Source organism: Centruroides sculpturatus, unplaced genomic scaffold, assembly GCF_000671375.1.
Source record: "Centruroides sculpturatus isolate CEXI.00-Female unplaced genomic scaffold, Cexi_2.0 scaffold113, whole genome shotgun sequence".
NCBI lineage: Eukaryota > Metazoa > Arthropoda > Arachnida > Scorpiones > Buthidae > Centruroides > Centruroides sculpturatus.
The window spans coordinates 802,591-827,723 of NW_019385770.1; the positions used below are offsets into that span (position 1 = coordinate 802,591).

The 25,133-nt window shown below is 31.9% G+C and overlaps 1 protein-coding gene across 1 annotated transcript; it reads right to left on the minus strand.

Moving 5' to 3' along the window:
• Positions 1–19,428: 19,428 nt before the first annotated feature.
• Positions 19,429–24,788, minus strand: LOC111641988 (organic cation transporter protein-like). The gene is made up of 9 exons (XM_023388247.1): positions 24,769–24,788; positions 22,187–22,549; positions 22,017–22,120; positions 21,781–21,935; positions 21,387–21,555; positions 20,153–20,367; positions 19,857–20,038; positions 19,661–19,782; positions 19,429–19,548 (listed from the first exon to the last, which is right to left on the minus strand). Exons 1-9 carry the CDS (start codon positions 24,772–24,774, stop codon positions 19,479–19,481), a joined length of 1,386 nt encoding a protein of 461 aa, XP_023244015.1. The 5' UTR covers positions 24,775–24,788; the 3' UTR covers positions 19,429–19,478.
• Positions 24,789–25,133: the final 345 nt, after the last annotated feature.

Genomic DNA, 25,133 nt, shown 5'->3' on the forward strand with positions numbered 1-25,133 from the left:
TCGTAATATTTCCTTTTTATTATTCGGTATTGTGATAGGTATTTTGTCGAATTTTCTTGTTTTTAGACCAAAGTACCCTACATTTGCTCCAAAAGCCGCGATAAAATATATCATGTGTACAAAGAAGCCATTGTTATTCTTACCAATTCTGTTTTTGAGAACGCATCGAAAGAGATTTACATTATAATTGGGAAATCGAGAGAGGTTACTATCAATTACAATACAGAGATGGACGAAAAACAATAACTGAATGAATACTGAATATACCAACAAAACCCTTCGCTTACGTTTGCTTACCGAACGGCATTTACAAGGACGAACCAAAATCCCTCCTAACATATCAGTTACGGCAAAAGTTGGTCTAAAAAAGCAATAGAAGCATTCAGATTCCATTTTCTGAAAGAAATAGAATGGACTTATCAAACGATCTTTCGATATTTAGTTCATCAGTGACCGAATGTGTAATATTCTCGGTTCGTCCGTGTTTATCGGGCTGGCCACGTGTGGTTTTCTCGGTATTTACATTTCTTTCATGTAAATGCAAGTTAACTTCCCATGCTAAGTCCTTATAGACNCTAAATCTACAACAGGCAATTTATACCCCGAATATGCATCGGCCCTCCGAAAACTGTTCGATAATTAACACCTTAATTAGAATTACGCCGAAAAACCTTCCCAGTCTTTACTATAATTTAATTAAATAAATAAGTTTAACTCACCGAATTAATCATATGTGATATTACGAACGAAGAACAAAGCGCGATAAGTATAAAGATGATCGAACAGATATCGTATACCCATTGACCTTTTAGATTTAGAGTTTTGTAAACATTATTATAAACTAACGCTCCAAGCATGAACATACCAATACCATAATTTAAAGCAAACATATCTTTCCAAGTATCATTAACTTTATCAAAAAATCGATAAATTTCAGCGTGTTCAGACATGATGTAATCGATCTCATATTCGTTACTATTAATATTAGCCAAATATAGTCGTTCGGAAACACTATCGAATGCCATCTTCATAGAAACCATACTTACAAATATTATCATCGCAACCGACATCAATAGACCTAACTCGTACATGAAGCTAGTAGTTAGAATAACGGCACATAAAGTACCTCTGAGTGTTGTTGAACCAGCTTCGATACCTTCGGCAACCGAACTTGAAAACGTTATTGACACGATCATGAGAACCAGAAAGTACAGGGCACAGAAAGCAAACATATAATTTTGAATACGTCGTAATATTTCCTTTTTATTATTCGGTATTGTGATAGGTATTTTGTCGAATTTTCTTGTTTTCAGTACAAAATACCCTACAGTTGCTCCAAAGGACGCGATAAAATATAACATGTGTACAAAGAAGCCATTGTTACTCTTACCTATTCTGTTTTTGAGAACGCATCGAAAGAGATTTACATTATAATTGGAAAATCGAGAGAGGTTACTATCAATTACAATACAGAGATGGACAAAAAACAATAACTGAATGAATACTGAATAAACCAACAAAACCCTTCGCTTACGTTTGCTTACCGAACGGCATTTGCAAGGACGAACCACGATCCCTCCTAACATATCTGTTATGGCAAAAGTTGGCCTAAAAAAGCAATAGAAGCATTCAGAATCCATTTTCTGAAAGAAATAGAATGGACTTATCAAACGATCTTTCGATATTTAGTTCATCAGTGACCGAATGCGTAATATTCTCGGTTCGACCGTGTTTATCGGGCTGGCCACGTGTGGTTTTCTCGATATTCTTTACATTTCTTATATGTAAATGCAAGTTAACTTTCTATGCTAAGTCCTTATGGACTGTACTATTTACCAGTTATTGTTTACGAAGCGCAATTAATATTTATTTATTCAATCATATGTCTAACTTTTAAAATGCATTAGAATATATGCATAGAAAATGTACAGTACATACAGCACAACAATTAATATTTAGTTTTCTAATATTATACAATAAATTAATTTGTATAATTCTTACTTACCGTAATATATACATTATACAATAGAATAGAATCTTAGTAAACAGCAGTTATAATTATTTTTTTGTAGATTACAATTAAATCGTATTAAAATTACGTAGTTTAGTAAACTACAAAATGGGAAATATTTAAAATATTTTTTTCAAGTAAAATAATATAATTAGTTCATTTTATTAATCGAGAAACTATTTTCATAGTTTTGGTTTTAACACTAAAGATATGCAAACTGATTGATTTATCTCAATTTTGCCTATTCTATACATTACCAATCAAGTTAAATTTATATTAGATTGTAATTAAAAGTTATTAAAGCGATATTTAAATAAAAACAAGTTTATTATTTATTGCTGATTACAATTATTTTAAATGCAATAAGCTGTAACGAAGGGTATTGATGTATACGTGTGGCTGAGATGTTAAAGCCCTTCGAATGTCAAAAAGTCCCGTAAGAACCTCAGAAACATTCATGATCCCCGCTGTACTGCGTGTTCGTCTTGAAAAATTCATTACAAGTATAAAACCATTCATATTAATGCTGTCGGGATGGACTTTTACATCATACGTTAAATGAATACGTCACTATAAATGTTGAATCACATAAAATACAATCTAATTTCTTCAATTTGTGAATGGTAAACTGTAATTTATTTAATGTAAATGGTATTGAAATAAATTTACAGTTAAAAAATACATTATCATGAAATTACTTATCACTATTACAATTTTTTCTACGTTGGTAATACAGCAAATTTCAGGACGAACAATACTCTTTCTAGCCACTCTTCGTGATGCCTTTGCAATGAACCCCTTTTACTTTATAGTTTATTACAATTATAAGCACTCTTTTTACATTCTCGAATACTCTATTATATGATTGTATAAAATTCTATCTTCAAGTGCCTTAGTTTAGTTGACCACATAGTTGACAATTTCATAGTTAATAAATTTTCTTAGTCGTTATTACCATTTATAATTTTTAAAAATAAAACTTATATCTACCCTCAAAATTAACCTTTCTCCTATTCCATTAAATAAAAAGTTCGTAAAATAAAATCTCGTAACAGATAGCACCACACACGAATTTTAACTTTTCCTGAAATGTTACGCAACTCATTGCTAGATTTTCTTTTCTTTGTCCTGATACTTTTATGTTTCGACTAATTTCTCTATTTATGGTTCAAATACGGAATAACTGCGATTTTTACATAACACGATATATTTATATTTAGTTCAATATATAAAAGCAATAAAATAAAGTTCAAAGAATTTAATAAAATACAATGTATGTGTCGTTTACACTATGATTTTAACAAGTATACCAGAAACTTCGTATGCTAGGTACGGTAAGTTTATGTATGACACATAATTCAAAGGGGTCTTTCTATACTCTCGTTAGTGCAATCGAATGCTGAACAAGTTGGCAAAATAAACAAAAGGCTGAAATTATAATTAAAAGTATAAAAAGCCTGTATATCTATGAGACAATTTCCGTAGTCTTCGATGTGATAGCGACTTTTTTTGGATTGTTTAAACCCAGAACGTTTTGCGAAAAAGTCGTTTTAAGTTTAGTGCTAGGGGGCCACTCCTCGTCTTGCTACTTCCATGTAGTTTCCGTGAATGTTCGGTACTAACAATAAATACGTTCGGAAGTACCGCAACTATAGACGGCGTTAAACGGAAAAATATACAGCTGTTTTGGAACTGTTAAATCTGCTGGAGGTAGCGATTGCTTCGTTTCTTTCTTTTTTCCAACGACTTCATTATTGATTGCAAAGTAATTGAAATTACCATTTTTCTCTTCTATAAAAAATATTCGTGGAGAAACGATCATGACATCAATAATTCAATCACAAGTCAAATCAAGAACCTGAATCTAATCAATTGTACCAGATGGATGACCGAGCAACCTTGGAATGATCCAGATGAGTACAAAAACAATAGAAACTTTTGAGGGATGCTTTATCCGAACTTTTGGTGATGTCACTTTTAAATGCAACCAATCAGGGTACTTGACACAAAAATTAAACAGCAATGCAGTAGGTCTTTCTCTTCGGCAATTCAAATCACAAAGTTTTAATTAAGTGTAATTTTATTAAAACAGTTACGTAAAATATTATTTGACGTACTTGTACAATTTACACTTTCAATTACTGTAATATTACACGGTGATTTTAATTTATACATAAATTGTATGGTATACTATAGACATTCCTTCATTTTATTTGAATCAATTACATTGTGTAATTTATTCAAATACGTTTTACATTGTATTCTACTTTTAACACTTCCAAAAATCCTGATTACTTTTCAGATTATCTTGAAACCAAGACCAAATGATATGGTTGTAATGGTACATGCAATTCTATACATAAAATTGAAACTCCATAAAACACAGGAGGTGTGATATGACTAATATTTCCATGGAAACGAAACGACATAAAAAATCACACTGATGTATACCGGATACTTTATAAGCCAAATTACCAAGAATGAATTCTATATATTAAGCTCCAGAAGTAGAAAAAAAAATGAAATAGCGACACACTAAATTATATGTTAGCTGCAATGCCGTCAGCTCGACAAAGTTTATTACAAGGATGCTATTACAAGGATGTTATTACAACAATGTTATTACAAGGATGCTATTGTTTTTCCAAATTACTGTAAGTAGATGCACCTTCAGACGGTGCTGTAATTTGTCTTGAATGTCTACAGTTTTTGAAATTTTTATAGTTATTTAAGTACAATTTTTATAGAAAAGGGTAATATAAATTACATGGATTTTATAATTTAATTAAGAAAAGTTTCGGAACATTTTAAAGATTTAAAATAAAAAACAATTGCACACTTAATACATAGAAATATCCATAAAATAAGGTTTATTTTCATAACTATGCAAATAAAAGTCAGAAAACAAAACTATGTCACTCATGTTATATTCAATGCATTTATATAAATACAGGAATATAACTCATGAATAAGTATGACTTAAGTACAGTACAAATATATATAACTTTTCCTATATTTGACAGATGTTTTCAAATATTATTTGCATAGTTTATAATTGTTATGAAATAAATATCTATTCACACATTAATGAACGTTTTCTATAAATTATTAATATATATTTTTATATTTTATATATTTATTTTCTACTTTTACAATCTATCGCAACAACAATATTATAATCATTTTACTAATTAATAAGTTTATTTAAAATTATACTTGATTAATTTTTAATGTATTAGGATGCAAGGATTACGAAGCCACAGGGCTGAATTTTTCCTATGTTTTACTGCTCTCAATCTCTGCACGTCTTTATTTTTGCCCCATATACTAGGCTACATGAACAGTCACGTGGCAAGAAAATAAAATTTTGTGCCTTTTCACGTGTACCATTCTTTATAGAACATTGTCATATGTATCCACGGTTAGTAAGTAGCTTGCTTATAAAATCAACATGCAGGTAATATCACATATTATAATAACCTTCTTATCTATACTAAGCTATACTAAGTGTACAGTACATCTATCTATCTGTACTATACAACTATGTAAAAAAGTTTAATACATTTATTTGTGTATCCCATACCTAAACTTCTGGCTATATCCTTAAGAGTGTTATGTTAATCATATATGATGATTCGCATAGCTTTATCTAACTATTCTTCATTTTTAAACGTTTGTGTATTTTCGCCCGAAATTAAGTGATCTTTAAATATAAAACAGACGAACATAGTTATTATACACAATTTCTAATAAAAATAACTGTAAAAAAAGCTATCTATGCGCATTTATATTTTTATACACATAAACATAAATCTCCGTTCTTTTCACAAATATACAGTGGCGCACCCAGAAAAGAGGCCAAAAGGCCCTAGCTCCTACGAAAGAAAAAGGAAAAACAAACACTACAAAACTTTCAAAAAGTCTTTTCTAAATTAAAATTCAGTTTTTGAAAATTCAAATTTTATTATATTGTGTTGTATTTTTTTTTCTATACTATTTATGAATTAGCCATCAGATAAAGTATAAATTTTATTGAATTTGTATTACCAAGTTTTTTTTATCAGTTTAATTCGGCTCCCCCATAATTAAATCCTGAGTGCACCACTGCACATATATAAACATTTTTATGTTTTCTTCATTTGTCATAATTTTCAGTAAGTCTCGTTTTTCATAGAAAGTTCTGCTGAATGACAAATCCTTTAGGCAGATCCTCCCTCTGTTGCGCTGCCTTATCCTATCAAGTATTCAAGCCGAAGTCGCGTTTGAAATAAACACCGAATGTCTCGTTGCAGTTGACATTAGTGTCATTCATAATACTGTAAATTTCCGTTAAACCATTAAATGTATTATAGAGACCAAGGACCATCTGCAAATAGAAATAACAAAGCAAAGAGCTGTATTACAATATAAAATTCATATTACAGTTGGCGCTGATTGACCCGGGCTACCAACACCAGAAAGTTTTAATAGGCGTTGAGTACCGTATATCTATGGTACAATTCTCCCCACTTAGCAAAATCAATAAGGGTAATGGTATCGTTGCAAAGATTGTATTAACACGAGATCTGGCAACAACATATTTCTACGTTCCAATATATAAGATCTTATTAATTATGTAACCACTGGATAGCCGAATAAGATTATATTGTATCGTTCGTTTTAAAATATCAACTTTGTCTCATATGTATTTGTAATATAAATTTTATTTTTGTATATATTAACATCGTAATATACTAGTGTATCGTTAATTCGTATCCGCATAACTCGAATTTAGTATTAATTCGAACGGTTTAAAATTCGTTTCTCTGAATTCGAATTACCGCGAGTGTACCGTGCTTAAGAAAATAAATAGATTTTCATATTAATTATATAGAAAATTATTATATAAATACCAAATATTACCTAAATGGGAATATCTTTTGTTATAATTAATATATCTCCGCAATTGAATCCGATGGCATTTTCACAAAAAAATTTCATGAAACATATCAGCTAAATTGAAAAATTATTTTAGAATATTTTCATGTAAATAAACATACAAGAAAAAAATATAACAAACAACATACCTTAATTTCATACGTTAAAAATTCATATTAAGTTTTCGAATTTCTTGAAAGTTATCATAGATCTCAAAATATGTATTGAAGGAAACAACACTCTCATTAACTAAATAAATTAATACAATTTACGGAATTAATAAACTTTGATACCACAAACATACCATAAAGCATGAGGAAAATGAAGATGATTGTTCCTACATCAAATACCCATTGCGCTTTCTGATTCACAGTTTTAAAAACGTTGTTATAAACGAAGGATCCAAGTAAGAGGCCATTAAAACCATAACAGAGAGCAAACATATCTTTCCAAGTATCATTAATTTCATCAAAAAGTCGACAAATTTCGGCATGTTCCGACATGATATAAACAATCTGATATTCACTACTATTAATATTTGTCAAATATAGTGGTTCGGAAAGACTATCAAATACTTTATTCATAGAAACAATAGTAATAATTGCGATCATTGCTACCGAAATCAACAGACCTAACTCGTGCATGAAGCTAGTATTTAAAATAACGGCACATGCAGTACCTCGGAGTGTTGTTGAACCAGCTTCGATACCTTTGGCAACAAAACTTGAACACATTGTAGACCCATAAGTACCAGAAAGTACAGGCCAGAGAAAGCAAGCATATTATTTTCAAAGCGTCGTAATATTTCCTCTTTATTCTTTGATACTTTGATATGTACTTTGTGAAATTTTCCTGTTTTAAGTACAAAATACCCAACATTTGCAGAAGAAGACACGATAAAATACATGATGTGAACAAAGAGGTCATTGTTACTCATACCTATTCTATTTTTTAGATTGCATCGAAAGAAATTTTTATTATAACTAGGGAATTGAGAAAGGTTACTTCCAATTACACAAATGCTACGCGCTTTGATTAAAAGGAAAATGGCGGATGTGTATTCAATTTTCTTCAAACATGGTGTTTCTTCAGCCATACTATATAACATTTTTGAACAAAAACTATTTAAGTAAGTACCTCTGATTACGAATTAACGAGCGAGTATTGTATTTAAAACAATACATGTTTTCATATTAATTGTGTAAAAATGTATTACATAAATATTAAATATTACATGACTGGAAATTTCTTTCGTTATAATTAACGTAATCCGTAATATAATCCAATGGCATTTTCACGAATTTCATGAAACATCAACTGAATTGGAAAATTATCTTTGAATATGCTACTGTAAATTAATACACAATACGAAGCGTAAGAAGCAAAAAAAAACCTTACTTTTATACGTTTTCCGTGCAGAACGTATATTGAATTTTTGAATTTCATGAAAGTTATCATAGACCTGTAATATTTAAATTTTTAATTTAATGCAAGAAATAATAATTTTATTAATTAAATAAATAAATATGACTTACGGAATTGATAAACTTTGATATCATTAATCAATATATATAATAAAGGCAAGTGTACAATGTGCGTGCCTCTAAAACTAAAAACCAATCCCGGTACGATCAAAGGGGTTATATGGTGTGGTAGCCCTCTATCCCCCATCCATGAAGTAGGTTCCCGTTTTTACCTGAAGGGCGTGCTGTTGAAGATATAAGGGCTGGAAGTTTCGCCCTCTAGAAATTTATAGAACAGTCCAGAACATTCGAGAGTATTCGAGAGCATTTCACAACATTCCAGAATTTTCTGGAACGTTCGGGAACAATTCGAAACATCCCAGATCATTGTGAAACATTCCAGAACACTCTCGAATGTTGTGCAATGTTCTGGAACATTGTGGACCATTCGAAGCCTTTTTTGTATGGGTGGGACTACCCATTGATGGTGCTGCATAAAGCAAGATCCATCGTGGGTTCGAACATCACTTTCTTATCAGTGACGAAGGAAGAACCGAAAAAGACGTGAAAATTCCAAAGTAGTGCAGTGAGTGAATAAAAACAAACAGTGAAGTTTGAGTAGTCAAAGTGATACAGTGACTGAATATACAGTAGAGCCTCGATTATCTGACTCCCGATTAACCGACACCTCGGTTACCCGACCGTCCTAGTAGGCAAATTTCAAATGTCCGCTAGTAATGTAGCGCTACAATATTTGGCTATGTCTTGGCTACTTTAATATTATTTTTACGTGTTTTAGCTGGCAACACTCATTCGACCATGAAATGGAGCCAGTATTTAAACGAGGCTTAATTTTCTAATTTTTAACGATACAATAGCGACGATTATTATTTTAAAAAATTGTTGTTAGGCAGGGCCGGATTAACCCACTTTGGGGCCCTAGACATTTTCTTCTTCCGGGCCCCCTCCCGGCTCTTTCAGTTAATAATTCTTTTACTATTATTTCTATTAAATCGCATACGGACACTGCAGCTGCTTAATAAAAAAATAAAAGCAAAATTATTTCACAATATTTTACAGGATTTAAGAATACATATAGTTAATATTATTCTTATCGCTATAAAAAAATCTAAATTATTGGGAGTTTTACTTTCAATAAGAAGAAACATAAGAATACGAGGGTTGTTCAAAAAGTTCCCGAACTTTATTTATTACAAAAAAAAATACTTCACATACAATTTATTTGTCAAGATCCCCGTGGTTCAGAGTAGTCTCCTCCACAACGTATACACTTATTTCAACGGTGTTTCCTCTTTTTGAAACAGTCCTGGAACGCTCATAAGGAATTTCTGGAATGCTCATAAGCTCCTCCGTCGTTTATTTTCTATCTCTGGAATGGTGGCAAGTCTTCTTCCTTTGAGCGTGTTTTTTAGTTTGTTGGAGAACAGGAAAAAGTCACATGGGGCCAGGTCAAGTGAGTAGGGTGGGTGGGGAAGCACAACGGTCTTGTTTTTGGCCAAAAACTCACGAGTTCTGAGGGACAAATGAGTCGGCGCGTTGTCGTGGTGAAAAAAAACCCACTCGCCGCTCCTCCAAAGTTCGAGCCGTTTTCGCCTGATTATGTCTCTTAGGCGTTTCATAACACCAGGTAGTACTCCGTGTTGACTGTCTGGCCTGTAGGTAGGTATTCGTGATGCATCGAAAAAAACAGTCAACATCACCGTAACATTTGAGCGACTTGTCGAGCTTTTTGGGGGCGGGGGGTTGTTTCACCCACCGTGGGAAGTTTCCATAAAGGATTTTACGAGTTTCACACAGAATTTCACAGAACAACGCTGCTCTTTCAAAGAGCTGATTTCCGCGGATCCGATTTTTCACCGAACCCCACAAACACCCCTTTACATAAACGGCCGTAACTGATCACCAAAACAAGATATCAACAAACTGGTTGAAGGAGGTTACTCGAGAGGTTTTCGCGGACAAAATGCCTCCAAGCGAATTAAAAAATAACCAACTAGAGGCGCGCTATTCAAAGTTCGGAAACTTTTTGAACAACCCACGTACATTTTCTTTAGATTTTAGAATTCACAATAACCATATAAAAAGCAATATATTTTTGTTTATTTATTTATTTATTTTGTTGCAGTTTAAATTAGTTGCTTTAAATATTTTATTTCATTTTAATCAGAATTACGTATTAATATTACAAAAGCAATCAATTTACTTATTTATATTATCTTCGATGAAAGTAACTTATCGATATTTTTATTAAATGTCCTTCTCGTTTGATTTTGTTCTCCTTTTAATCGACTATCATCAGATTTGCAATTTTTAAAATACCGATTAATATTTTTTAAATAGAATTTAAATATTTATATATTTTATTTATCCGTTCGATTTTTTTTCATTAAATAAATAACTGTAAAGAATATTTTTCTTAAGAAAAAATGTCAACATTATTCGTCTAAACGCGANTTTTTTCATACTTTTCGGTTATCCGACTTTTCAATTATCCGACCAACCCCAGTCCCCAATTGAGTCGGATAATCGAAGCTCTACTGTATGTGCATTTTGGATATATTAATATCCTTCAATTTGGTTATTGTTTTTCTGTTATAAATGATGTTTTAAAAGCGATTTTAATTTTTCCTTACGCTATTCTCGATGATAAATTTAATATCTGTTTTTATGGTCTACTTTCTGTACTGTGGGATGTAGGAATTCTTTATCTATCATTATTATTAATGTAGAGTACGTATTGGCTTAATGAAGAACTGTATTAGTCATCTTTCAAATTAATTAAATAACTGTAGTTTGTAATAGCAAATTAATAANGAGTAGGCGACGACGTTTTAGGAGCTCCTTTATACGAATGTTGCTACAATTTTTTCGCTACGTTATAGGAATTTCCGTTATAGGAACGCACGTTATAAAGGGTCGACTGTACTACATAGAAAAATTAATTTTTTATGGTCCGTCATGGCGAAATCATTTCTTTCGTAATTTGTTGCAATCTTCTTTGCAGATAAACTGAATGTTCTCGACATAGTAAATCCTTTTATTCGATCAGGTTTACATACATGTAAATTTATTGTTATTGCTGGAAAAGCACAAATACAAGTCGATCCCTCTATAACACTGTTGATAATTCTATTTTGTATGAATTCCATGTTGTACGAATAACTTAGATTTTACAAATACGTGTGCCGGGCTGAGAACGGCTCATGTATTAGTAAAATCTAAGTGACTCGTACAATATGGAATTCATATAAAACGAAATTATTAACAGTGTTATAGGGGGGTCGACTTGTAGCGTGCTTTTTATTTTATCGTCAAATTTTGGGTTATCAAAAAAAAATTTTTCGCTGTCTATTTTTGGGCTACATTTTATAAAATTTTTGGCTACAAACATCTGGCAACCCTGGACGTTGCCAGATTGAATCTTCGCCAAACTATTGAAGAGGTAGGCCGATGTGCGACGAGTCTCCTCTCCCGTTCGCTGTATTTTTAATTTGAATCCGATAAATTAAAGGTAAGTAACTTTAATGTAAAATAGCCTTATTTCTGATTTATTGCGAATAAGAGTAGTTTCGATGTTACGCTTAATGTTTATTACTTAAGTTTGGAGGTAATGGATGTCCGCCGTTAGTTAGACGAAACCTGGCCGTCTTTCTCCATCCATTTACATCTCCACAAAGACTGTCTTTATCAGAAGGCTGTAAACGTGAATTAGTTAAGTCCACGACCACGTTTTAAACTAAAACAACATTTATTTACAACAATCCTCGAGTACACTTGAAAGAGAGTTACACGTGCTCATTGCAGCGATCACCCGCCAAGAAGAAAAAGCAACAATACCCAGAATCCACTCTGTGAAAACCAACAAGTGAAGAGAAAAATTGAAGCCAGTCGTAAGAAATGATACAAGAATATGACAAAGAAGAAAATTATATTGCCAATGACGATTGATATAAATTTGTATTTCACAAAAATACATTCATTTTGATATTATTTATGGCTGTCGGTAATATTTGTCGACACCGAAATAAGCCGTTAGTGTGTGATGAAATTGAAGTAGATTGTAACTTTTACATTTTATATTAAGGAAACTTATGTTAAAACTGAAAATTAGTTTATCTACCATAAAATTTTTATGCCCACTATTTTTAAAATATTTGTTAAATTTATATTTTTATATAATATATTGACAATAGATTGAGAATTGGTTTTCATATATTTATTAACTATATTTTACAGATCTTTCGTCTCGAATTGAACTGCAAACGGTGTAGTCACCAATTCCAATCTGTTAATGCTTTACTGATGCACGCGGCTGTCCACAAGACGGAAACACCGTTCGTGTGTCAGTACTGCAAAAATACATTTGCAGACAAGAAATCCTTAACGAGACATCGCCGGATACACACCTGAGAAAAGCCTTATATCTGCAAGAAATGTGGCAACGCGTATGGTCGAAGAGAGATGCAACTATTGTCCAGAATAGTTTTTTTGGAAGTCTAGTTTGTTCGAACACTTATCATTGATTATTGTCATGGACTAAATAGTTAAATTGATATGTCTAATTTTACTTTAATTGAAATTAAACTTTTTCAATTCTTAATCGTATTTGTTTGTTCAATATTTACCGTGTTCAATACAACCTAAATATTTCGTTCATTTTCTTCATTTTTAAATATTGAATATAATACTCCNTAATTTTTTATGGTCCGTCATGGCGAAATCATTTCTTTCGTAATTTGTTGCAATCTTCTTTGCAGATAAACTGAATGTTCTCGACATAGTAAATCCTTATATTCGATCAGGTTTACATACATGTAAATTTATTGTTATTGCTGGAAAAACACAAATACAAGTTGACACCCCCTATAACACTGTTGATAATTCTATTTTGTATGAATTCCATGTTGTACGAGTAACTTAGATTTTACAAATACGTGTGCCGGGCTGAGAACGGCTCATGTATTAGTAAAATCTAAGTGACTCGTACAATATGGAATTCATATAAAACGAAATTATTAACAGTGTTATAGGGGGGTCGACTTGTAGCGTGCTTTTTATTTTATCGTCAAATTTTGGGTTATCAAAAAAAAATTTTTCGCTGGCTACTTTTTGGGCTACATTTTATAAAATTTTTGGCTACAAACATCTGGCAACCCTGGACGTTGCCAGATTGAATCTTCGCCAAACTATTGAAGAGGTAGGCCGATGTGCGACGAGTCTCCTCTCCCGTTCGCTGTATTTTTAATTTGAATCCGATAAATTAAAGGTAAGTAACTTTAATGTAAAATAGCCTTATTTCTGATTTATTGCGAATAAGAGTAGTTTCGATGTTACGCTTAATGTTTATTACTTAAGTTTGGAGGTAATGGATGTCCGCCGTTAGTTAGACGAAACCTGGCCGTCTTTCTCCATCCATTTACATCTCCACAAAGACTGTCTTTATCAGAAGGCTGTAAACGTGAATTAGTTAAGTCCACGACCACGTTTTAAACTAAAACAACATTTATTTACAACAATCCTCGAGTACACTTGAAAGAGAGCTACACGTGCTCATGGCAGCAATCACTTGACAAGAAGAAAAAGCAACAATACCCACAATCCACTCTGGGAAAAACCCTGTCCCCGTTTTTCCATCCGGGATTCACGGAAAACTTGAAGAGGAGTGGCGCCATCTCACCAGTCCGTGATTTGTCGCCGCAAGTTAATACTTACAAATGCATAATTTTTCTCTTTATCCAAGAATAACTTGCATTGGTTTAAGCCGTTAGTGTGTGATGAAATTGAAGTAGATTGTAACTTTTACATTTTATATTAAGGAAACTTATGTTAAAACTGAAAATTAGTTTATCTACCATAAAATTTTTATGCCCACTATTTTTAAAATATTTGTTAAATTTATATTTTTATATAATATATTGACAATAGATTGAGAATTGGTTTTCATATATTTATTAACTATATTTTACAGATCTTTCGTCTCGAATTGAACTGCAAACGGTGTAGTCACCAATTCCAATCTGTTAATGCTTTACTGATGCACGCGGCTGTCCACAAGACGGAAACACCGTTCGTGTGTCAGTACTGCAAAAATACATTTGCAGACAAGAAATCCTTAACGAGACATCGCCGGATACACACCTGAGAAAAGCCTTATATCTGCAAGAAATGTGGCAACGCGTATGGTCGAAGAGAGATGCAACTATTGTCCAGAATAGTTTTTTTGGAAGTCTAGTTTGTTCGAACACTTATCATTGATTATTGTCATGGACTAAATAGTTAAATTGATATGTCTAATTTTACTTTAATTGAAATTAAACTTTTTCAATTCTTAATCGTATTTGTTTGTTCAATATTTACCGTGTTCAATACAACCTAAATATTTCGTTCATTTTCTTCATTTTTAAATATTGAATATAATACTCCGATAGTGCTTAATTCGAAATTATTAATTACAGAAGCAATAGGAAATGTTTTGCATTCCCCAATTTTATTACTGAATTAAGTCTGTTTAATCGTGACTTTGATCGTGAACTTTAATTTATACGAGTATAGGAATGAGAAATCTCCGAGTCCACGTGCCTTAAGCCGGATGCACACATGCGGCGCGTCAAGGAAAAGCGGCAGAATGACGTCACTTTTTCTCGCCGCAAAAGTCGATTTTGTGCCACAAAAGTTGGTCGAATTTTATCTTTTGCGGCAACTGCCGCCAAGACGCGTTTCTATCAGCCAATAACAGTTCGTCCGATAGTCACGTGAGAATATACAATCACGTCGTGTTATAATGGCGGAAAGTTCGACGCGGTTAACCGAGATAACTAACATCGGAATAAAGAGGAAAGGATAATAAATTTAACACAAATTCTAAACAAATAATCATATATAATTTAATTCAAAGAACGAAACAACCGAATCTTACTCGAAATAGTATTCTTTACTGAGGAATAAGCGTATTCTGTACACCAGTTCTTTATCGATCCAAGAAAATATTTCTAATCCAAAATCTTCGTTCGAATCTTCTAACTAAATAAAGCGAGCCGTACAAAACAAAATTTGTAAACACGTGGATAACGACAATATCGGTATCGTTCGCCATCTTGAATACTGTACGCATGCGCCGAAATGTAAGCGGATTGCCGCGCCGCATGTGTGCATCCGGCTTTACACAGCGCCGGATTTAGGCATTTCGAAGCCGTAAGCTGAACTCTGAGGCCTCACCACCCTTTACAATTTTATCAGTCGATCATAAAAAGACACTTTAGCTGCTTATTGTTATTTCATACTAGAGCGGAGAAGATAGGTCATTTGAAGAAAGAATTTTTATCTTAGTAATATTAGATAGCTTATTATGTTATATACATCGATTTACGTGTCAATAAAGTAAATTTTTATCACATTCGTTACTTTTTGTTTATCTTATCATCGGTATTTTTTTTAGTTTTCTTATTTGTAATTACAATTTCGCGAATGTGCTATAAGGGGCGCAATTTGAAAATGGACTCGCCCAGAGTTTTAAGTTAATCGTATAGCCGCTGTAAGGGGGACATAAGAATTTTAGAAAAGCTTAGGTGGGGCGTAGCACAAAAAAGGTTGGGAAGCACTGATATAAAGTTTTATGTACCGGTGCGTTACACAGCCGAAACAAAACGGAAGCTGGAAAAAACACGAAAGTAAAGAATAAAGAATCTTCTTGGTTCTAAGATTGTAGTAAATATAATTGTAAAATTGAAAGAAGTATAAAGAAAATATAATTAAACGTCGCGTTAAAAAAAAACTTTAGTGTATTGAAATACGTAAATAATATAAATTTATATTCTGGAATATCGTTGGATGCAGACTGGAATACATAAAAGCACAAATGTAGAGGAGAGGAGGGTATTATGGAATACCATTTACATTTCTAAAAATAACTTTACTGGTTTGTGAGTAAAAATCCCAAAATTATCACGAGTACATATAAGTAATTGTAATGAACAGTCACTTGTAAAAAAAATACTATTTATTTTGTTGTTATAAAAACAAATTTATTTTTAAAAAGTCACAAATGGAGGGTAATATGGAATAGGTAATTTAAACCATTGAAAAACTAATTAGACTTCATAAAACATGGTTATTTTTAACTATAAAAACCATATTTTTAAGATTATGTGCGTGTCATTCCTGCTTGGAGTCTATTTACAAAAATACAAATATAATTTTCTTTCTCTGCTCTGGTACAATCGAGGTGAGCCCATAGAGAACAGCCGAAGCATTGAATCCAAATTTTCCTTCGTTCGTCTTCGGAGAATTTTCCGTTACAGAAGATACATTCATCGTCTTCGTTTTCTGGTTCATTAGTTGATGGCACGAAGTCCATTACAGATGGAACGATTCATCGCTGCTAACACTGGAGCAGAGTCGGTAGATTAACTGGTCTTTCGACTACCTATTTTTGGTCGTTGCTGAAATCAACTAGAGACAAATGTTACTACCAGGGGCGCTGCAATCACTACAAGAACACTAGATCGCATCGCTGTGAGGTCGAATGTTTTCTTTTTATTGAAAGATATATAACCTTCGAGTTCGATTTCATAATTTCTATATGAATTTTATTATAACAATGGAAAAGCTTTTATTTAAACCCGAAACCAGGTTTATGGATAAATAAATTACAATAAAACATTAAACACCTTCCATCGCTGAGAAATGTTTATTTAATAAAATACGTTCGAACTCATTTACACCTGAGAATGGTGTATTCCATGAGGCTGAAAACGTTAGTGTTTTATTAAATAAACATTTCTCAGCGATGGAAGGTGTTTAATGTTCTATTAAGTGTTTTTAAAAACGCCGAGTTTATATTTAGTTAAATAAATGACGAGGAACAAAACTGACATAATAATACAACTATTAACTTGTGCTATTATGTAAATTTATTATACGTTAAAAATTTATTATACATACAAACAAATTACAGTAGAGTTTCGATTATCCGACCCCCGATTAACCGACCGTCCTAGTCGGCAAATTTCAAATGTCCGCTAGTAATGTGGCGCTACAATATTTGGCTATGTCTTGGCTACTTTAATATTATTTTTACGTGTTTTAGCTGGCAACACTCATTCGACCATAAAAGGGAGCCGGTATTTAAATGAGGCTTAATTTTCTCATTTTTAACGATACAATAGCGACGATTATTATTTTAAAAAATTGTTGTTAGGCTTAACATCGATGAAAATTCAACGCGAAGTAGGTTAATAGCTATATTCTAATATACTGATTACATGGGATATAATAATATACTACACTAATGGATTTTTTCATACTTTTCGAATATCCGACCAACCCCAGTCCCCAATTGAGTCGGATAATCGAGGCTCTACTGTAAATCGAAAATAAGGTAAAGTGTAAAAACTGTGTAAAGTGTACTTAGTGTATTTTTTAATAAAAAGTTGATTCGATTTAAATTTCATACAATGCCCAAACTTAAAACAGGACGAGCTCTTGCCAGTTCTGAATTTCCTTTTGAATATTAAAGTTGATATCGTCGACAATATTATTTTTAGTTACCAAAATTGCCCTTTGAAATAGCCACTTCGAGTAGTAATAAGAATGCGCAGATCCCAAACGGTTAGGAGTTGAAGGTTGAAATTTGATACACAGTTAGGGTGCGTCATGACAACTTACAGTAAGAAGGAATTTTTCGAAATTTACCTTACGGGGAGAGAGTGTTAACAATGAAAATGTTAACAATGAAAGTGGTTAAGAAACAATTGAAGTGTTGAGAGAAAGCGACGTGCATGATTTACAGGCGCAGATGCGGTTTTTTGCGTTTTTACGAGAAATCAAAAATAATTTTAGACCCATCTAAATATTTTCTAATTAGTCTGGAAACAGGACAACCTAATTCTTGCATTCTGAGAAAATGGGTAAGATTGGCTATAATGTAATAATCTTAATCTTCGCTATTGTTACTTTTTCCCGGGCAACGCCGGGTTCATCAGCTGGTATACAATAAAGCATTAAAAGAATATAAATAATCGAACCTTTATCAAATACATATTGAGCTTTAGATTTGGAGTTTTGAAAACATTGATATAAATGAAGGTTCCAAGCAGTGCGGTGACTAGGGCGGTGCCAGAAATGCCCACGCACAAGGCGCAAACCCTGGAGGGCGCAGAAATGACCTTGACCAAGTTTTGGGTCATAGTTTTGGGGCGTAGTTACAGAAGCTTGCACCGGGCGCATAAAAGACTAGTTACGGCGCTGGTTCCAAGTAATAAGCTTCTGATTCCATAAGTTAGAGCAAACGTACCTTTCCAATGATTATTAAAAATTAAAAAATTTTCTATAACAAAATCTCGTAATTTCGTAACACCTGGCGCCCCACACAATATGATTTATTTATTATATATCATAATATAAAGGTTAGTTTTTAAATGAAATCTTATAACAGCCAGGAAATTTATGCAACTGTATGCTAGATTTATTTTATATTCTTTTTTAATAACAAACATTTCGTTTCGAACATTTTCTTTTTCTACTTTCTATTCTTTGTTACAATCGATATTGTTTGATTCTTTTATCATTTCAAAATCGTTTTAAATCAAAACCACTTCACAATACTTGTTTCTTATTTACTTAACAAAGCCTTTCTTACAGTTTAATAACCAATCAAATATTTATTCTTTATTGTTTAGAATACTAATTAATCTATATACATATAAATGAGGATATTTGTTTGTTTGTTTGTTTACTATGTACACCTAAGCGATTCGACCAATTGCGACAAAACTCGACAATTGCATTAATATACTTCTAACTTGGATAGTATAGTGCATCGCACCCAAGAATATCAATAGGAATTCCGTACACATTAATTTTACTTTTTTATACATATACACTTTTATATTACATTTCTATACATATTAGTTCTAATTCTAACTAATTAAATGTATAATATTGTTATTAATATTAATTTAATCATTCTAATGTTTTCCTTCTTCTCGCCATGAATAAAGTTTTCATTTTGAAGTATTCTCTCGTGCAATCCTTGGTGTGCATTTTTAATATTAAGTAATTTTCTCATATTAATGTAGTAATTTTTCTTTATTCTTCTTGTCTAATTTTTTCAATGTCTCTTCATTTTCTGCTGTATTACTGCAAAAATATAATTATATATTTTCTTATATTTTCATTATATCAAACATGTTTCAATAACTCTTACTTAAATCGATTATATTTTCTAAAATAATCATTAATAATTTCTTACTTCATAACGGTATCGTTCAAACGAGTACTTTTGGTCTCGCGTAAAGGCAAAATGAACAAACCAGAGGTAACAGTCAATACTCCTACTGTCACAAAGGGAATGCTCCAATTTACCTTTTCACTCTGTAACAATAACATTATACTGTAAACTAGTATAAATAACTTAATTAATATTAAAAATGAAAGTGAAGTCGTACAAGATCTTTCATGAAATGTGAAGCGATTGATCCGATTCTAGAGACTGTAGAACACGATCCAATACCGACGTTACGAATTACAGTAGGATATAATTCTAAAGTAAATCCATACATTGTAGTTATTGTAATCGATGTACAAAATCTGCATAACACTACGAAGACAATCCTAAGCCATACAAGATCTGTTTAGAAATTTTAATGTTCAGAATCGTGATAAAATAAAAAAGCCTGGACGTTTCAAAACAAAACTATTATTTCATATTGTTAATGATTAGTATTATTGATTCCAGATTTACCGTTTGGAACGGCTGTTATGAGTAACGATGTAATGCCCACTGAAAGGAATCCAAACATCAAAATACTTCTCCTTCCAAAGCGTGGTAAAATAATGCTTAACACAGCAGAAACGCAAGCTTGTAATAAGGAAAATAAAAGAAAAAGAAGAAAGATGTTTCCTCCTGTCATATCAGCATTCAAAGCCAATACGTAGGCGTCGAACATTATCACTGACCTAAAAGAAATAAAAGAACTTAATGTACATAATAAATTACAATAAGTTTCAACAAAAGAAAGGCCATTTATTAGTATGTGTTCACTCCATTTTTATAAACAATGACGTCTTATTAATTAATAAAATAATTTAATGATATCGTATTATATTGTAATTGACAGATGCATAGCAATTCATTACCTTTTGAAATTAAAAAAAATAAACAGAATTATTTTTTATTAATGAAAAATTACTTAATACGTCAACAAATAACAAATGGTTACCATAAGATGTACATGATGAAAGTAATTTTACGTAACGTTTTATTTTTGATCAAATGGAAAAAGTTTATTTTCTTCCTCTTGTCATTCTGTAACAGGAAAATCATATACAACATCATATTTAGTAAAAAAATGTTTTCGTATACATTAATTATTGTAAATATTTATTTTAAACTATGAGAAATTCGGCCAATGGCGGATCCAGAAGAGTCAAAAAAGTTTTTCACGTGTTAATAAAAAACATCCCTATATATATATAAATCATTTAATAACATGTACGGGACGATTGTATTATACATGATCCAATAAACCATATTAAAACTATCTCCTTTTCGATTTACTAGAGGTAATCACATAAGACAAAACCTTTAAACCCCTTATCTCAGGCACAAAAATATTAAAACCAAACTATTGCATTACTTAGTTTTCACAAAAAACGTAATAAAATAATTACTTTTTTAATTAATTAATTAATAACTAATTATTGTATTATTTCAAAGCATCGTTATTCAGTGTAAAGCTTAACTTATTTATTATTAAAATCAATTTACCTTTATAATTTTCCAATGAAGTTTTTCAATAATTTCGGTTAAATCGTCGTTATGCCTTTTATTCTTCTTCATTATGTTACGTATAACCTCTTCGGCTTTACGTAGTCTACCGTGAGTTAGCAGCCATCTTGGAGACTCCGGTATTAAACTAATCCAAAACATATTTTCATAAAATATAAAAACAATTAACACATTAAATAACCATTACCTGATAAATATGAGAGTGAGAATAGCCGGCAAAGAGCAGAATAACTGAATATAAGTCGAATCTTTGAGAAACCAAGATACTCCGGTAATCATAAGCATCCCAATGCAATAGGCTAAACTGTTAATTACTATGACTTTTTCTCTGTGTGTTGGTCCAACCACTTCCATAACTATACACAAAGATCGTTTATTATTGTTAAAGAATACAAAAACGACGGTATATACAAAAAATATTAGATCTAAACTTTCAAATGGTTCATCCATAGTTATTAAATACAGGTCATTTTTTTTGAATGAAGTGAAGTTAATACAGTATATTAAGTAAGAACATAAAGTTATATTTACATTGTATTGTTACCATTCTATTAAGTGTATGAATTTAATTCATGACTTACCGTATATTCTGTAAGTTAGATTAGAGGCAGAGATTCCTGCAGAGAAGAAAAAACGAGATACAATGAACATCCAGTAATATGGAGAAAATGAGCAAAGAATTCCAAAAGTAATGTGAAGCACGAGACCCGATATTATTACTGGTCTTCTTCCATATCTACGTAAATATTGATATAATTAATATATTGCTATAAAATTAAAGCATTTTCATAAAAATCAAAATGAGAAGTTTTCACACCTATCGGATATCTGGCCAGATACGATACCGGAAACGAAGAATCCCACGAAGTAAGAAGAGCCAGCCAGTGAACTCAACCAAGAATTTTCACAAACTAAATCCCACTGAAAATTTGAATTAAATAAAGTTAAATTTCAGATATACATTTAAGAAAAATCTTTTATTCTTACCTTTTCAATGACACTATATCTGTATTGTGAATGATCGTATTCCCACGAACGACAAGGAATATTGGAAAAGTTCTTTTCATATTTCTCATCGTTAATATCGTATATTTCACATCGACTATGTGTTGTTCTCCCGTTTCTTATCTCCATGGGTGCGCTGATATTTTTCCATTCTTCCACGGACATGTTCATGTATTTTGATGTTCTCGCACACCAATAATCCACTCTATATGCCAAGAATGGCCAATTTAAATTGCATATTGCAAAGACAGCGACATTCCATACTGATATCCCGATTAAAGTTTTTTGCCATCTTCCAAATCCACCGATAAGATCTGTGAAATCTTGAAAGTTTTTCGATGTTTCCTATCAAAACATACAATTTTAGTATTTAATAGAGGGAACATATTACGTATTGTAGAGTGAAACAATAGAAGTATTCAATCTCAAATAATTATTTTTGGGCATTAATTTGAAAAAGTTGTAAACCTACAAATTTCCACTATCTTTCCTTAATCTCAAGAACGAAGTTAGATAGATGAAAGACAAGGAGTCCCCGATTAACTATAGGGAAAATGACCTCCTTCATTTCCATTTTACGTAAAATATCGTCTTAGTGCAAGATTAAATTTTCTGGCATTCTAGTTACTAGTCCTAATCAGGAGTATCGTCTCCACCACTATCATTACCTTCATTAAATTTAGGTGTTTTTTCCGAAACAACTTGTTCAATAATTGTATCAACACAATTCTCATTTTTATTGCAACATACAAAGTTGTTATTCATGTTAAAATTTTTTTCTGATTTCTAACATTTTGTACTTCAGGACTTCGGGAGAAATTTCACTGTGATTATCGATTATATCTCTCATTTCCTGTTCTAAAATCTTAAAGCCCCAATGAGAAAAGCAGCTTCAAATTGCGTTACAGCTTACTGTTTTTCAACTATCAGCTATATACTGTAATGCCTGTAAAATAGTAACCTTAAAAATAATTTTGTGTGTTTTTGTAAACGATGTTAGACCATTTTAGAAAAATTTTGGAAGTAATTCATGCATAATTCCAACTGGGAAACAGTCTATTGTGAAACCTCTAAAGCATATTGAAGTGCTTTTCAATAACTAATATTTTTCGTTTATTACTTCCTGACTTGTTACAGTAGCGCAATGCGAATCCATTGCCTTTTTTCAACACACAGCACTTCAGATTTGTAACTCAGGTAACCATCTGGAGCTGCAAGGTAAAACAGTTTCGTTTCATTCGCATTGTACGTTAGATCAGAGGTAAAATTTTTGCAGCATTTCAGGCAACTTACTTGTTAGTTGATTTCTACTCTTTGGCGCTCGTAATGTAAGCACTGTTATTTCACCGTGTACCCTCTTAAATGTTAATTTTACGTACGAAAAACCACCTGTCTGTTGCTTTGAAATTCGTATGACTCGTTGATGTAGCTGACTCTTCTTATTTGACTTTTAACATTGACCCTTTAAAACGTATTCCTCTTTGCTGCTATGCTATTTCGATAAAGCTACCAAAAATATTTAAAAAATAAAATTCATCTGACCACATAACACTGCACCAGTTATCCACTGTCCAATTTCGGTGTTTTTTTGGCGGAGATGAGGCGCTTTGCTTGATACCTAGGTACTGTATTACTAGTGACACTAGACTGGTTCGGCGACTGCCAAACCCAACGGATGCAGTGTACGTGAGTTGACTGATAAGTACAACGACGCACATATTGAAGTCTGATGTAATTTACCTCAAAGTTGCTTTTTTTGTGTGTAGTTACTAACCTGGTTAGCCACCGGCTGCGCCTCACGTTGTTGCATCAACCATGGGCTCCCACAATGCGTACTTGGTGTAGACGTCTGTCTGTAATTTAAGTATTTCTTTTATGATCTCGAAACCGTTATACAAGAAAACCAAAGAGCATTGGCTACCTCGCTAATAGCGCAACCCATTCTTTTTGCTCATCCACGATGCAGATAAACTTTTTTTATTATAAGACTATAAATCACATGCGGTAAATAAAACTCTGACTTTCTGCCTCAAATTACAACTGTATTATCTTGTCCTTGTACATCATACTTTTCCTGTTAGCAATAGTCATGCGAGTCGTCTCTGTAACTTCTTTTCGGGAAAATTTTTTGAATTTCAATAACGTGAGTTACGGTTTGCGTCGAAAGATACTTTATAGTAAACCGTGTCTCCTGTTTTTGTGCTTTCCATAAGTTGTCTCTAATTTAATCTATCTTACACCTTTCTCGAGATTAAGAAAAGACAGCCGGACGGACGACAATGATAATTTAAAGGTCTACACTTTTTTGAAGTTGTAGCCCAATTACTTTAAAAATTTCACATTGATTTACACGTTTTTTTTCAAATATTCAACGAATTTTTATAACAATTTGAATGCTTTGTTGTAATGTGTTTCATATAGAAATTTATATAATTTCGATTAAATTGTTTTTATAGAGTCGTAACACTATAATCATATCCAAATTCTACCCAATATTACATTTATCGTTTGCAACAATGAAAAAAAGGAAAAATTATCCCCACATTAATAAATATAATTCTTACCTCCATTTTAGGCGATCCGTTACTCTCTTCTATTGTATTCATGGTATTCATCATTGACTTTGTATAATATAAAAGTGAAATAGGATTCTACAAAAAAAATTAGCAATAACATAATTGACTTATTCAGAAACCGTGTCTTCTTTTAATTAATTATTATTCTTTACTTCACTACTGGGTGCATAGGTAGATACTGGGCATCTTTAACATCACCGTTTATTCTAAAATATCTTATACTTCGGTGTGTAAGATATTCTTGAATAACTTTTTGTATTATGAAAATGCATTTAGTTCATAATTGCATTCTTAAAAATACATAAAAATGTAATTACATAAAAATGCAATAAAAATATTTATTGTATTCATTT

Excerpts from the sequence above, each read along its gene's own strand:
- LOC111641988 (XM_023388247.1), bottom strand. Across the intron at positions 22,121-22,186 it reads GATATAGTGTCATTGAAAAG|TGGGATTTAGTTTGTGAAAA; the intron begins GTAAGAATAAAA and ends TCAAATTTTCAG. Across the intron at positions 20,368-21,386 it reads CTCACTCTCATATTTATCAG|GTCAGTGATAATGTTCGACG; the intron begins GTAATGGTTATT and ends TATTTCTTTTAG.